Here is a 16,966-nt window from a genome sequence, read left to right on the forward strand (position 1 = left end):
GACCTCTGCAGCAATGCTAAATGAATTTGTCGGTCTGGTCCTATGTGACTCCCTGGCTTCCCTCTGAAACAAATGACAGGAGGGCTGCATCAGTGAGTGAGGGAAAGGAATAGCAAAGATTTTGAAGGTTGTTTGGGAGGAAAACCAATCTGATTTGTAACATTCAGCAAGATGCCTAAATGGAGGGAGAATGTAATGCCTGACAATGCTTCCAGAAAGACCTCAGGCAGGCCTCTTTGAAGCCATGTTGGCTTTAAAACTAGGTATGTAAAACAGTCTCTCTACCAAATCCTTGAACCCTTGACAACTGGCAAGTAATTAGACCTCACAACACCTCTGCTGGCTTCATCACTGCAAAGCAAAGCTCAGACAGGAGTTAAACACTGGAGTTTCATCCTGCTTTTCAGAAGATAGTGGGAGATTGGTCATAAAGGTAAACTGAGCCCAAAAGCAATGCTGAGGCTGCTCCAGTGCAAGAGCGTTTTTCATGTTCCATCGAAAAAGTAGGCTTGGAGTTAACTAACAAGAGAAAAGGAGTGAGGGGAAACATCAAAGCTGTGAAGCTGCCTTATCAAAGGCACATCACTTCTGTGCTCTGTCTGGCTCTCTATCTGCTCCACAGAGAATGTACCAATTCTTTCACTGCCTGTGGCAAACAACTGGCTGCCATAAATCTGCTCAAGAAACAACACAGTACTTAACAAGTAGAGAAATGCATGCAGTTTGAGAAGATGGAAGAACAGCATCAGTTTGTGGCATGGGACTTGAGGAGAGGGAGTTCCTCAGATAATGTGGAGTAAATCAAATGAAATCAGAGAGCTGGCTGATGCAAACTCTTCTGCTATTTGAACTGAAAGATTCTTCTTTATGACTTCTTCCACATGATGGTATGAAAAGCTAAGACATAGATTGACCAGCTTTACCAAATCAAGGAAAATTAGGAGAGTTAATGCTACAACTTGGGACCGTGCAATGTGTCTGCTGATTCCCAGTTTTAAAGAACAGGTTTTGCTGGGGTGGCTACATGCTGTCAAGTTTAAATAGCTTCTTTTGCAAATCATTTTTGTCAGCACGTTTTCCTTTGCTACAAAAACACCTGCAAAAATAATTCTGAACTTGAAAATATAAATAATATCTAGTTTTTGTTCTTTTCAATACGTATAGATCATGAATAGCTTCAAACAAGTGATATCTGAGACTCTGGCTAATTTCTTCAAAAGAATAACTGAGTCTGTAGGTCATGACTGAGCAATTTGGTACCTGGCAACAGAGTGGTAAGTCTGAAGGACTGGTTTTTTCGATTGCATGGCCACAGTGAAAAATTGAAAATAATTTCACTTTGAATCAGCTCAAACAAAAAATTAATTGAATTGAAAAATACAGATTGCACCAAATGGAGCATTTTATCTGGCATAAAACATGTATGCCATAATGCAGAATTTAAGACATTCACAACCTAATAATAATAATTAAGCTTAGCTGTCTGAACCTATTACTGAGATGGGATTGCCAGAGGCTGTTGAAGGGTAGCATTGGTGGAATAGGAGCAGATTTAATGTCAGAGTGTGGAATCACCCTATTGCTCACTGTAGTTACTTCAGTGAGTGCTTCCTTCTGTGTCTGCCTTAAGATTTTATTTCTCTCATGTATACAGACCCAAGGCGACCGAAACACTTATGAGTCTGGGCTAAAAATTGCAACACATACAAAGACTTGTATGATTAACAAGTGCATCCTGTTAAAGCAAATTCTAGTTTGTCAGTCCAGAATTTGAGGCTACATGTGGAGGGTTAATGGAAAAACACAAGGCTTCTGTTCTTAATAGGAGGAAAAAAAAAAAAAAAAAAAAAGAACCAAGAGGAGTACTGCATTGCTCTGATCACCCAGACACATCTCTGATACATACTGAAAGCCTAGAGAAGAACAGGAGCCCTCTTCTTTCTTTAGTGCTTATTATGTGACATTGATTCTGCTGGTAAGAACGCTCCCATTTATTTAAACTGAAACAGAAATAATTCTGATATTGTCTTATTCCATACCTGACTGAATACAGTGTCATTCTGAAAAAATCAGAGCTAGTAAATGTTTCTGCTTCACATGTATTTTCCCTCTTTTCAAGAGGCTTAAGAATATAAGACACTTTTCAAAGCTGTCTCTGTCATTAATACATCATACGTTAAAACCACGTATGCATGCGTATGTGATTATTGTTCTTGAATATTATCGTAGAGGAGTGGCTATCTATAGACTTACCGTGCAATCTTTTCCAGATTCTCAGCAGATATTTACAGATTAATGGAAAGGAGTTAAAAGCATGAAGACAGCTATGTGGCTGTAAGTGTGAGAAATGGATGAAATGGAAACATTTTGACAAACTAGTAGGAAGTATTAAAGAAATTTCCCTTTAAAAATATAATTTAATTCAAACAAGCTATCTGGGAATTTCTTATACTATCCCACTGAATATATTTTTTCTGAGGTAATATGACTGGTGGAAGGAGAGCAAGTATAGAAAATTCCTTGATGAAAGCATCCTTATCTTGGCCTTTTTCCTGTCAGCTGCCATGATGTTGGCATTGAAAAAAATGCAATATCCCCTAAGAAAACAACAAGGATGTGACATTTCTGCAACACAATATCCATCTCTTTGAAGCTCGTCATAAGCAAAAAAAGGAATCATTTTGAGCAACAAAGATATTTTGTATGTGCCCATTCTTGTCTTTTTTACTACACGTTCCATACTCTAGTGTGATACAAACACAAAATCCTTTTTTCTGCCAAATTTGTACAGATTTGGACTTGTGTCATCCCATCCCCTCCATTCCCCCCCCCCCCCCCCCCCCCCCCGCAGTATTTCTGAACATCTTCATATTTGATCTTCTGATGAAGATTCAAAATTAGATGAAAGCTTTTCACTCAGTTTTGTTATTCCCTAAGCTTTTTGTCTGAGTTTGGAGTCTTACCTTGTACAGACTTGCAGAAACTATATTGAATTATTTGCATCAAGGACAGTTGACATATTACTGAACCTTATAGGAATTTTTCTGCTGATAAAAAAAATACAGAAAGTGGCAGTTTCCTGCATTTCTCAGTGCAGTATCTGATGCATTTAACAATGTACTGATGTGTAAGTTTAAATGGGTTACTATACTGGAACCTTTCTTTCTACGATTTGAGGGATTTCTTCCAAGGTGAACGCAGCACCAGTTTAAAAGGACAAGTATGCAGTTACAGGAGAACATGACTACTAATGTCACCATGCATTTTCAACCCCAATAAACTAATATCAGCCTTTTAATCAGGCATCTGATCTATAAAAACAGTCTGAGGACTGTGCAACCTTATTTAAGTGCATTCACCTTTATCAGCTCATCCCACTCATCTCCTTGCAAGAAGATAGATCTGACATCAGTTGTCACCATGGTCCTGGACTTAACCCAAAGGACACTACAATAGTCTTTATTGTACAACATTTTGAAATAAAACACATTTTTTCCCAGTCTCTGTTCCATTCTGCAGTTAAGAAATATGAAGTGCCATAAAAACAGCCTACAAACATTGTGGAAAAGTATAAACAATCTTCTTTCATAAGGGCGAGCTGCAGTTACAAAAACAGCAGCACCACTGTTTACTGGGTTGTATAATAAGCCAGATCAATCCTGTTGCTGTGTAAGGAGAGGTTTTTATCCTTGTATAGATCACTTCTCTACTTCTGCAATCCAGAAATCTGACTCTCTTTCAAACCAATTTTTGATGCCCTTTGAGTCATCACATAATAAATCCCTTCTATTGTTTAGACACGAGTATTTGCATCATGATCTAAGTGTCAAATGTGGAGTATAAAACTCTGGGCCCAAAGGAAAGCTGTGCTAATGTCACAGTTAAACTTACATCCATGGTGCCCATAACAGTGGTCTCCACCCTAGCATTTCTCTTATCTATTAACTTTGCTATTCTCACAGTTTTTTTTCTTTAGCTGTTGAATGCATTATGAGCCTTGCTGGGATCCCAGTAGGAGACAAATTTTGTTGTCGGCTTCAGTGAGAGCAAAATAATATCTTGGGAACTATTCTCTGCAATGGAAGCTGTCATAAAACTCGACACTTCACCCAAGATATAGGAGAAGTGGGATTTGATCTGTTTTTCTGTCTGAATGGATTTGAACCTACATCTGGCATCTACATCCCTTGTGGATATCTGTGTTCTTCAGTCCTGGAGCTCTTTGTTGATGCATTCCCATTTGCTAAAAATAATGTATTTTTTTTGTTAATCCAGATGTGAATTACAGTATCATCTATTGATGAGGGGAATCTTCTGGATGAGAGGAGTCCTGTACTCAAGAAACTCTTCAGATGACTTGTAGAGTCTATTTGAGCTAACAGGCACAGCCAAGAGAGAAAGGCTGAAGAATAGTATCATCTTCCCTGGGAATCACCTCAGCTGAAAGCTCTCATATTCAACTCAAGTGTCTTGCCCCTTCAGCTAGTAACTGAGAGATTTGCTATTAAGAGAGAGATTTGGCTCTAGAAGGGAGGAAGGGAGGGAGAGAAGGAAGGAAGAAAGGAGAGAGGAAGGGCTAGGAATCCCAGTCAGAGGAGGAGGGATATTTGGATGAAAGTATTTTAACTTCAAAAGGTGACTTAAGACACTTTTCTGACTGTCACTTTTTTTATAGTACATCAGCCCACGCATACTCTATGTGTATTGTTGTTGTATTGTAACTTATTCCAAGGCCAAATCCAAAACCTGTGCCTGCTTTTGCATGCATCCACTGTGTGGTTTACACATGCCAGATCTGCAAGCAAACATCTCTTAGATGTTCTTCTTTATATGTGGAATTTAGACCTGCCCATTACCTCCCAAGGCAGAGTTCTGCCTATTTCAACTTTGTAAAAGTTTCCTTTTCATTTACTTCTAGGGAAAAAAAAAAAAAAAAAAAAAAGCCACCAAGATGAAGGGTATAAAGAAAACACTTTATAAAAGCCAAAAGCCAATTTATTTCAATGCAGTCTACCCCTTTTATAGCTTCAACGTGCCTCTAATGGAACAGGTCAGTAAGTTCTGCCTTATTCATTTCCTAGCAAGTGTAGCTAATTGCTGTTTGGTGTAAGAAGCATCTGCAGGTCAATCAAAAAGAATTGATTGGGAGGATTAATGCAATATCTGATCATCAAATATTTAAATCTGGCTGGCTTGCAAGAGTGGCAGGCTTGCTAGCCTGTGGAAACACCTTTTTGGCCAGACATGACTTGCCATTGTTAATTTTCAGAGGACTCATGGTAATGTGTACACAATATTTTATATGCAGAGATTTTTAAGAAAGAATGAGGGCACAGATGCAGACAAAGAATGTGTCGTTACTCGTGTCTAGATTTGAACAAGTAACCGTACATTAAGAAATGTTGCTGGGAGAATGTATTTGTCTCTTCCTGGTGTGGGAGTGAAAATGTTCATGGGATTGATAGCTAAAATGAAACAAGCACAAATATTCTAAAGCCATTTATTGCATTGATCATAAATACAGGTAATAGCATCTTGTTACATGGACAATAAACACAGTTTCTACTACAACCTTCTAGTTATAGGAGAACAGAGAATTCTCTAGATGCTACGACACCAGAGGTTTGTGCTGATTTCTCCACCATATTCTCTTCCGTTTTCTTTCACCTAATAGTTCTAGCAAAAAAATCCAGTTTTGTTGTTGTTTGTTTGTTTGTTTCTGGCTGGGAAGATTTTAAATTTACAAGAGTGACTTGGAAGAATCTAGCTGCCCAGTCTAGTCATACAACCAGAGCCAGCCTTTTTCCAAAAGAAATAGTAACCTCAGCTCTAGGGATGTAAAGTTATTTTTGCCAGTTTAATCTTAGCTATGACAAAGAATCCACTGATAATGAACAGAGCTCTTTGCAGGATGTAAAGTTGAAACACAGACATGACCTCTGTGCAGTTTGGGATCTACATAGAATAGACGGCCTAGGAAGTGAGGAGAATGGAGCTTATTCTGAAGATAGCACTCCAGTTACTCAGAAGACCTCAAGGTGTTTTTTTTTGTTTGTTTGTTTGTTTGTTTCCCCAAAATATACTTTAAATGTCACCTTCTGCGCAGTCACCTTATTGAGATGGTTATCTTTTAAATAATGGTCATCATTTCATTATCCAGTGACATATTTGAATGAATGCTTAGCTCACAGAAAAACCTACCTCCCTATGGACTAGGAGAGCAATACGTGTCTGTGCATGGTAGATAATAGAACTGAAATGCGTTTTTTCTGAAAGGCCATCAATCGAATGAACAATCCTTCCCTAGTTTATTATTATTATTATGTAATATCACATTATAATATATATTGCTGTTTACCAATCTGACAAGAGAGATGAAGGAAGTGGGATTTACATCACCAGCAAATCTCTTTTCATCTCAAAGTAAGAGCTAAATGGCTTCTTTTATCCCTCATTTACAACACAAAGATGCCTCTGGAGTCTGATGATGGAAAGATAAAGACATTTCATGTAAGAGATGCCACTTGAAGTAATTATTGTCTCTCAGTAATCATAGAATTAGCTTATTACTTAATCACTTTTCTGTTAAACTGTTCATTGTCACAATTCTCTAAAATTTCTCCTATTCTGAATTTGTGGTATAAATCCCAAATACCTGCATGCTGCTGCAGGGTTCTTCCTCCCCCTGTGCCTGGTTGTCTGAGCTCACCACTTAGCCGATCACACAACTGTCATGTGAGGTGATCTATCTGTAACTCATTTTCTGATCTTCTGGTGGAAAGCTTTTTGCCTAGATTTGTAACAATTCTCTTTTAAGCCATAAAATTAAAGAGGCATTAACCATGGAGCTGACAACTGCCACAAATCATCAGCACTCAACAACAGCTGACCTGATTTGAAAATCAAAGATGGCAGTGGTTCAGAGCACTCAACATTTTCTGACTGTGTTAGCCTCACTTTTCAATGCAGGATATTTGAAGAAACTGAAACAGATTAATGCTTGATGTGAAAAATAATGACAGTATCAAAGGTATGGCAAAATGGATTGACTTACCCCTTCTTATGGAAGCGTAAGTCAAGGGAATGGGCTAAAACTTGAAAAAAAATATATTTTAAATATCTTCAGGAGTTCTTTGCTGTTTTTGTAAACATTCCTGTCATTATAAATATCCTTTCCTGAATGGTCAAATAGTGAGGGAGTAAGAAACATTCTACCATAAACTGTCCATGAAAACCACCAAACTTTTCATTTCAGTTATCAACAGCTGCAGCTATCAAATGTTCAAGTGATGTTGTCTACACGCTCACTCGGTGTTTGTGGTTTTCCCCCAGGCAGCTGCAATCTGTGAAGGCAGGTCATAAAAACAACCCAGCCCACTCATGTGCGATAGGATTGTTTTGTAGTCTCTTTTTCATGATAAAGATTTTGCTGTGTGTTAATTTGGAGAGAACACAGCTTCCATTTTTTCCCCCTATAATTAACTATCAGTATGTCATCATTATGAATTGCATGATCATTATCATAATTATTCATCATTATGAATATTATTATCAAATGTGTGGTAAAACAAAGGTATTTAAATAGCTGCAGATAGCACAACATTATATATATGTTATATTAGTCAAAAGCCATCTTAGTAGTCTAACTGGTTAACTTGCAGTCATCTTTTGATCATCACATCTCTCAGCCCTAGGAAAATATGAGTCAATTTGATCCCTCTTCCAGCTGAAAATTGGAAATCTGTCTAAACATAGTAACGTTTCTTGAGCAACTGCTTTTATGTTTTATAGTCTAAAAAGCTTCCTAATTTAATACTGTAAAGTAGTGAGATGTAGTATATTAGTGTCCGTAGTGACATGCTGTAGGTTGTATACTAAGCACTGTTCAGTGTTTATTGATTGTTTTGTGCCCTGTATCATTCTTGTAGGTAAATTTCTCCTTTATACTCTCTACCTCACAGAGGAAACTTCAGCTGGGATACTGCAGCTTGTCTTCAAATGTTATTGATCCTTGCCTCTCGGTTCTTGGCCTGACACTCCAGCATGCATAATGCAAAACTTGGCACAAGCTCACATGTGGATCCCTGTAAAGAATGGCTTCTCAACTTCTTGTGGCAAGTTCATAGCAAATTGGCCTGATACCAAATGCAGCGCTGAGTCTACTAGGACACCCACTGGAAATGTAGATGCAGTTTTCAGGAAGGGCAGAGACTGGGGCAGCTTGAGGATGTGAGTCTGCAGGGAGCAGCTGAGCAAGCAGTGGTGGCTGGTGATGCAACTTGCGATAATGATTGTGAGTAAATATAAACACAGGAGTAAGGGAGAAAAAATGCTAACTGAAGGGGAAGCAGGGAAGAATATTTTATTTCTGACACGTATTTGGTCCTTACAAAATAAAAAACAAATGGTAAACTGTTATTTAAGGTTTTCTTTAAGGCCACTAGAATGGGGTTTGGGTTACTTTAAGACTGCCTAATGCACGTGAAGTAAAAACACAGAGAAGACAAGTCATATTGGTCCACAAACAATGCAAATTCCCCAGAGTTTACTTTGCAGAAAAGTTTATCTTTGTTGTATTTCTACTTCAGCACAATTCATACACATTATTTTTCCTGAAGTAAAAGCCTGTATTCTTTTGGCTGTGAAGACAACTGGTCTGAAAGAATAGGTTTGAGAGCTGAATATTATGTGTCTATCATGGGACCAATGAACAGACAACATGCCTAACCCTAAAATATTTGGCAGTTTCTGTCTGATTTCATGAATTACTTGCTGCATGAGTTTGCTGCATGAATTACCTGCTGCTCCTTTTCTAAAGGAGTACAGCAGGTAAAAGGGAATTGAAAGACAGCTCACACACCTTTAATAGAAATTTGGCATGTGCTATGCCTGCAAAGAATACCTCCTTAAACCCTATTCAGTTAAAAAGAAAAACAAAACTGCAAAACCTTAGGTGAAACACAGCAAAAAAATAGTTTAAAAAGGTGTCACAACACTGACATATATAAATCAGTAAGAATGTCATAATGAGAAGGAAGCTGTCTAATTTTTGATTTTTTTCCCTGCATATACTAGCAACTTTCTTGTTCTCTCCCCAGGTTGCCTGTCCCTTCCTTCACTGGACATAAACTCTCTTTTTCTCCCAGAGACTTGGCAAAAAATTCCCTCCCTATTCAGCCATGCCAGTTTTCTTCCCTGCTAGTACATCTTATGGCACATAGGGACACCCTGGTCCTGTGCCTTGAAGACTTCCTTCTTGAGGAGCATCCAGCCTTTCTGGACCCCTCTGCCCTTTAGGACTGACACCCAAGGGATGCTCCCTATGAAGTGTCCAAAAAGTTCAAACTCTGCCTTCTGGAAGTCCAAGGTAGCAGTTTTACTGACCCCCCTCATGACTTCACCAAGAATAGAGATATATCTTAGTCATGATATATATCATGATACAGATGTATATCATAATCATGATCGCTCTGCACCAGACAGCTCCCAACCACCACACCTCCCACCAGTCCTTCTCTGTTCATGTACAGCAGGTCTGGTGGGGCACCCCCCAGTAGGTTCCCTAACAGCTGAGTCAGGAAACTGTCTTCCACACACTCCAGGAACCTCCTCGGCTGCTTCCTCAGGGCAGCATTGTATTTCCAGTACGTGTCTGGGCAGTTGAAGTTCCCCATGAGAACAAGCGCTGGCAATTGTGCGATTTCTGCCAGCTGCTTGTCGAATGCCCCATCTGTCTCCTCATCCTGGTTTGGCAGTCTGTAACAGACCCCCACCACGAAGGCCTTGTTCGCCTTTCCCCTGATCCTTACCCAGGATAAATATATATGCTCTAAACAGAAAACCTGCGTTTGCCTGGTGGTTTGCAGATACCGTATCCCCAGATACACGTGAAGTACTATGCAAGATTTAATGATGCCCTCTTCTGGTCAGGACCAGCTCTTACCACTGCAGGCTTCCCTGCACTGCGAAAGCAGTGGTCACACAGCCCAGCCTTTCAAAGATTGCAATGAACAAGCAGTCTGTGCGCAGCCTACCACTTTGGGTTCTTGCTGGATAACCCATCCAAGCCAAGTTGTTTCATACCCACTTTATCTAGCACGCTGACTGTGAGTGCTGAAACAAAACCAAGCACATAGAGCAGAGTACCTGGAACAGACACAGTCAATGTTAGAAATTCCTCAGTGTAGAGAGCTGAATGACGGCATCAGCTGCATGTAATACACAGAATTCTCTGTGACTCGTATTCCTGGCTTCTCTCAACATTAATACTGCAGTCTCATAGTAAGACCATTACCTCTTATCATCCTCTCAGACAGTTCTCAAGGCCTTTTTCCCCTAAGTTTCCCTGTTCCAGAATTGCCTGAGGCCTGTAACACTAAGGCCCTACCCATCTCTAAAGACAGACACTTTGTTGGACTATGGTCATAACGTGGCCTAAACTGCAACAGGTCTGTGCATAACGAGCCCAAGGTTAAAACAATCCAGACACTCAGAAACTTCAATGGCCCCATGAGAAGGAAGAGGTACTGGAGGCCAGGTTGTATGTCTTCACTTCTTTGACCAAGTGCAGTTAACACAGCAATTTGACCTGATAGCACGCTCAGCTCCGGAGAAGTGAGTCAGGTTACACTGGAAATGCCAGAAGCAAATTTAGCAATGGGCATCTTCTATCAGAAAGATCGATATTTGTTTTGTTTTCCAAAGAGTCAAAGCAATATCTGTGATGCATACACACTGTCTGGTGTGTCTATCCTTGTAGGAGCTACTGAAGTCACTGTGCTGTGCTTGCAAATGCTGCCTGAGCACGAAACTAATGGTGTCAGTATGGGATGCAACAAGCCATGCCTGTCAACTTCTCTCTGAGAGCTGGCAACAGCAGAAGAGAGCAACAAGGGGTTCAGTTTCTTGAAGAGATTTATCTCACATATGCACCCCCTTTTTCATCAAGGATGGCCCATATTGCTTCGTTTTTTGGGAAATTACAATTTCCTATAAACCCCGAGTCCAAAAAGCACATCCTGAGGCAGGTCTTCATAACCACCATTCCAGCATAACAGAGTACCTAAGTCACACTACTTAACTGAAGTGTGAAATAGATCATCCTTTCCCCTACAGACAGATCTCATCTCACTGCACAGAAGAGAGGACAGGAACTGAAATTTTCTAAAGATATAGGCCCTAGAAGAGATTCACTAAGAAATATGTAAGGCAGATTCTGCTTCTTACAGTAATTTAAACCTGTGTTTTAGTTCAGTCCATGTGCAAGACAGCTTTCACCGAGACCAATACACAAAATGCTACAGAACCAGCAGTATTCTCCTAGCCAAAATACAGAACAAACACATTAGATCCTTTTATTTTGTTTCACTCTTAAGTTTCCATTCACTCAGTGGGAGAAAACGTACAATAAGTACTGAATAACTGTGCTTGTAGATGTTAAAGTATTTGGAGAAAGCTGCAGACAAAACTGTTAAGCTAACACCACAGCTTTAGAGGGGATTTCCAGGCATCTATGAAGAAAATACAATTCTATCACATAGTCATGCTAATGACAGAAAACAGTACAGAAAACTGGAAAACAATGTTCCCCTTACCGCTAACTTCACTATCTCTTTCAGGTACTTTTCATAACTAGACAAAACAGTCTAGCCTCAGGTCTGGAAAACAAAAAGCCAAAGCCCCAAAGAAACTCACCTCCCCAGAGTGTCCACTGCATTCCATACCATGACTCAAACTGCTGGGTAAAGAAGTTGAGGACACTTCCAAGACAGGAGAAAGACAGAGTCAGTCCAAATGCCAGTGCTAGTTCTTTCCCCTTGAACCAGAAGGATGTGATACGATTCTGAACAACTTGGAAAATAAAAAAATATTTTCTTGAACAGACCAAGAGCACTGCCCAGAAGCAGTGAACACAGCCTCTCAAGCTAGTGTTTTAGCTGGAGTAGGAGATCTCTGAGCATCCCAAATGGAAGTAGTACTTGTCAACTTTGCTGTCAATTTTAAAGTGTACTAAATCATGCTGGGACATGGGAGTTGAACTTATTGCTCAAATAAGGCAAGCAAAAATAACCCCAAAGGCATAGCAGTCACAGGGCAGTCCCCACCTCTGGGAAAAGGACAAACTTGTTAGAAGGGAACCTTTCAACCATTTCAGCACATACAAAATCTGTGTAATCCTTCAAGGAAGATTATTCTTCTGTTACCAGCATAAGTTTCTGGTGCAGAGCAGGTGAAGAAGACTGATAGAACTAGGGTTTAGGAGGCAGAATAAAAATGTATCATGACCTTCTGGTGAGGCTTAATTAAGAATGTGAGTTTCTTACGAGTAAGTGACCCATTCCCAGAGCCAAAGAGCAGTCTTCCAGTTAGCATCATTGGTAGGTGATATGGTGACCCCTTGAAATGTGAGCCCAGGGCAAAGATTGATGATCCCAGCAGAGTCAGAAGAGAGAAAACAAATACACCAATTAGGAAGAAACAGATAAAAAAAATTCACAAACCTCAACAGACATTTCTTTCTTTATGCCTCTATCTACTCATCACCTGTAAGATGCTAACTTTTGTGACACAGACAGAGCATAACTGCATTTGCTGGTACTGCTGGGCCTTAGTTAATGGCACATGCTAGAACAAATGTCAGAACACAGAACAAAACACTACTTTATCAGTTTGTCCCATCAAAAACAGATAATTCCCTGTTATATGCATGCCAGAGAAAAGCATGTTTACTATATTGCTCTGTAAATTGAGGTAAGTCAGTGGTCAAAAGATTAAAAGGTCTCAGTTGCATTCATGGAACTGCTCAATTAACAGTTGTGCACTCACCACACAAAGCTGTGACCCCTCTCCCATACCTCTATTATCTTACCAAAATGGATCATCCTTTTGCACAGAAAGGACAGTCTGAAATACCACTTCAGTGCACAAATAAAATAATTAATCCTCAGGACTTACAGTGATTTCTTAGTTTATCAATTAGGAATCCAGCCAAAATAACCACTACTGCATTTCTAGGAGAAAATAAGAACAGGAACATTTTTGTTTTGCTGCTAGGGAGCAACTAGCAAACTGCCCCAACCCTCAAAGAGAAAAGTGATTTACATCCAAGCGTAGATTGCATACAGCAAATTGTATTGCGTAGGTGTCATTCCCAATCCTGCAACATAGTGCAGCGTGCTGTTGTGTCCATATTGTGCCATTGGGGCATGTCAAGTTGCAAAACAAGTCAGAGAATCTCTGTTTGGCAGCAGACACGGACCTAAGCATTCCTTTAAAACTGAAGTCCTTTCTTGCCTACCAGATTTTTATTTCTCCCACTCAGTTCCCAGTTCCATGACCAGGACTTAGAGGACTCAGGTCTCCGAGAAAACCAGCCCTTGCTGAATGAGAAATGACTGGCCCTTGGCATGTCTTTCTTTTCCTTTGCTGTGGCAGTCATGGCTGGGCTCAGCACTTCTATACTGTGGGAGACTGCAGCACGAGATTTATTTGATTCATTTGTTTCTTGGCTATAGTTTAGCTTGATCTGGCTCTTCGTAAAATACTATAAAGTCTTAAGCAGTGTGTAAATATGAAACTTAACAATAGTCAATTTTAATTCACAGCTATAAAGTTTTTGCTGAACAGTAGGAAACTGGTAGTCATAACATGATTTAATAACATTGCTTCTACTACTGGAGAGCAACATCTTCTCAAAAGCAAAAGCATGATCAGGGAAAAAAAAAAAAAAACAAACAACACTAGGTCTTCCAACTACTAAAAATCTACCTGTATTATTAAATGGATGCCAGGTCTTCCACACCAGAAGGCACAAACAAGTAACTGTTTTCCCACAGACGTACAGAAGTTCATATGGAACAAGGACTAAGTACTGACCTTATTTATTTATTCGTTTATTGTTCATGCCCTTTTCTCTTAAGCAACAAAAATCTGCACCCAATTTACTCTGGAATTCACTGTCTGAATTATGACAGATTAATTGCATTAAAAAAAAAAAAAAAAAAAAGTAAAAAAGTTACATGCAAGCTGTACATACATGTACATGTAATCCCATCCTTGGTATGGAAGAAGACAAAAGAACTGGACAGCGACTCTGAATTTACGCACACTAACCTACCAGCAGGTGGCACACATCTCTCTCAAAAGGTATGAAACAGACTGGTAATGGCAGGTAAACGAGTCGGGTAAGAATTTCTATCAGGTATTCAGGAATTCGTTAGAATTTTGGGCTCTGGCACCCTTGGATGGACTGAAAAAGAAATTAACCGGGTTATCAGTTTAACCCCTGAGCACCAAAATTCCCTAGTCCTTGCACATACTGCTAGCTGTTACATTGCCAAGTCCTTAGAGAGTTCCTGTGATCTCACAGCACAGCTCCCTCTTTCAGCTAGCTGCTAAACCTGTGATGTGGAACCTGCAGTTTGGATTTGAGGACCCAGAAAGCCTTTTCCAGACTTTTACCTCCAACATCTCTAGTCTTTCAGTCCAGTGCAGGTACTAAGGATCAATTCTAGCTGTCTTCTAATTGCAAAGTGTTGTGAACACCTCTCAAACACTGAGCTTCGTTAGTGTAGCAAACGGTCCTCTGGACAGAAAGCTGACAATCACTGGACAGCAGCAACAGGTTTCAGACTTCCAGATCTCCTGCCAGTAGCAAGACCTCTCAGATACCTTATGGCCTGTCCTGGCTTTGTCCATCTTTTTTTACAGCAACAAGTAGGTCCATGTGGTTCCATCCACCAGACTGAGCACCTGGCCCCGCTGCTCGGCTCCGGGACAAAGCGGGGACGGGGACGGGGACGGGGACGGGGACGGGCCCCAAGCACCGCCCGCTCCCCGCCGCCCCAGGGCAGCGCCTTCAGTCCCAGGGGCTGGCAGGGAGCGAGCGCCTCTGCCGGCCGGCAGGATTATCCTAAACTGAAAAAGAGGAAATACGGTAAACCCAATTAAAACTCATACCCGTAAAGGGAAGAACTCCAATGCATAAATACAAGATTAAGGACAGCCGTGTAGGCAACAGCACGGAATAAACCGGCTTATAACTGGCATCAGAAAATGCAGGTAAATCTAAAATATGATGCTCTAAAAAAGCGGACATTTTAGGGTGTATTAATAGAAGTCTCTCATGTAAGAACTTGAGAAAGATCAGTTACTTAAGCCAATAGACAATACTGCACGAGAGAAGATAGAAAGAAATCAGACACAAATAAATTAGTTTCATAGTTATCGGAAAAGCAGGGCCCTGGTAGTGAAAAGACATAGGGGAAAAATATAAAAAGGTAAGTATATTTGTCTTTCTCACCCTGTTGTCTGAAGAATATTTTATGCCCAAATGATGCATGAAGAGGAATTGAATAAGGCAAGCCTCACAAGACAACAGTGAGGGCTAGTGAGTTTCTTGATTTTAAAATACAGCTCGATGAAGATACGAGGAGGGTTACATGGCATGCTTCTCCTTCATAGCAGGCAGCAGGATCTCATAATCTGAAATTTTCTTCTTACTCCTGTATCACTGGCTTGACCATGAACCATACACAGCATGAGATAGGAGCAACCCTGAAAAACAATAGTAATAATAAGTTGTATAATTGGATACACGTAGCAAAATGTTCTTTATGGTTTTGTATTTATGTATTCAAAGAGACAAAGCTTTTTCAGGTAGCAAATGCAACATCAACAGCAGTGTGTACTGACAACAGTTCGATAATTTTAAGAGCATATGACTTGTGATGGGAGTCAGATTGCAACATGTACTCCATTTTTTAAATTCTGTCATTTTAGACATCACTTATGCTACCACGTAGAAATTTTTGATTTTATCCTAAACTATAGTTTCTCACTTCCTTGGCCTGTAGGACAATGCTGAAGCAGCAATTTCTTCTCAGAAAGAGCAGTAAGGCATTGGAAAAGGTTGCCCAGGGAGGTGGTGGTGTTACTGTCCCTAGGGGTGTTTAAGGAAAGGTTGGACGTGGTGCTTAGGGATATGGTTTAGTGGGTGACATTGGTAGTAGGGTGATGGTTGGACCAGATGATGTTGGAGGTCTTTTCCAACCTTAATAATTTTGTGATCCTATGATTATCTTACTTGCACAGAATGCATCCTATCCCATTACCTGTTGTGCTGGCCCCGGCTGACAGGTAAGCTCCCAGCCCGTTGCTTCCTCCCTCACAGTGGGATGAGAGAGAACCAGAGTGGCAGAAGAAAGGGAATAAACCCCTCACGGGTTGAGATGCAGACAGTTTAATAAATTAAGGGTGGGGGGTGGGGGGAAAACACAACAAATGATGCAAAAGCAGTCTCTCAGCATCAACAAAGCAATGTCAATTCAGCCCCTGAGAAACAGATACCTTCAGAAAAACTCCCCTCAAACTCTATGACACTATATAGTGTAGAAAATCCCTTTCGTCAGTTTGGGTCAGCAGCCCCACCTGTGTTGCCTCTCTTCTTGCAAAAGAAACAGAGAAGGCCATGGTGTTATGCAAGCACAGCTCAGCACCAGTTAAAAAGCTAATGAGCTAATGCTGTTTCCATTACCAGTTTAAAATACTGCACCATATGGGCTGAGAAAAAAATTAAATCCATCCCAGCCGAAGTGGCTACACTGAGAACTAGATTGTGATTTAAACTTTTGGTCAATTAAAGAAGTTTTGTATAGAAGCATTTAGTGAAAATAAAAGTGTCCAGATAACAATAACACACATGCGTGTGTGTATGTGTGTGAATATATATGTATATACATATATAAAATAAACAATCGTGTGTGATTGCTTGGAAAACTAGACTTTCCTAATGGTTTGCAGGTTTTCAGGAAACTAACTAGGTTTAATTCCAGCTGCTTCCTTACAAAAGCAATGAAATGCTCTTGAGTACACTTTTTTCTAATAATGCTGCCCCCCATTTTGCTTCTGTTTTATATTTCCATGAAGGACACTTGCGGGGAAGTATTATAAACAACATATGAAAGAG

At 40.1% G+C, this 16,966-nt stretch overlaps 1 protein-coding gene across 1 annotated transcript; it reads right to left on the reverse strand.

The window, feature by feature from the left end:
* Positions 1-10,030: 10,030 nt before the first annotated feature.
* LOC309883995 (lysosomal dipeptide transporter MFSD1-like) lies at positions 10,031-13,266 on the reverse strand (the record flags this gene model as incomplete). The annotated part of the gene is given in 6 exon segments (XM_082772606.1): positions 10,031-10,146; positions 11,695-11,850; positions 12,324-12,467; positions 12,955-13,010; positions 13,102-13,191; positions 13,193-13,266. Coding segments are annotated over 6 exon segments (636 nt in total).
* Between the last annotated feature and the right edge of the window lie 3,700 nt (positions 13,267-16,966).

This window comes from Aythya marila (assembly GCF_965140915.1).
Source record: "Aythya marila genome assembly, chromosome: 15".
In the NCBI taxonomy this organism is placed as follows: Eukaryota; Metazoa; Chordata; class Aves; order Anseriformes; family Anatidae; genus Aythya; species Aythya marila.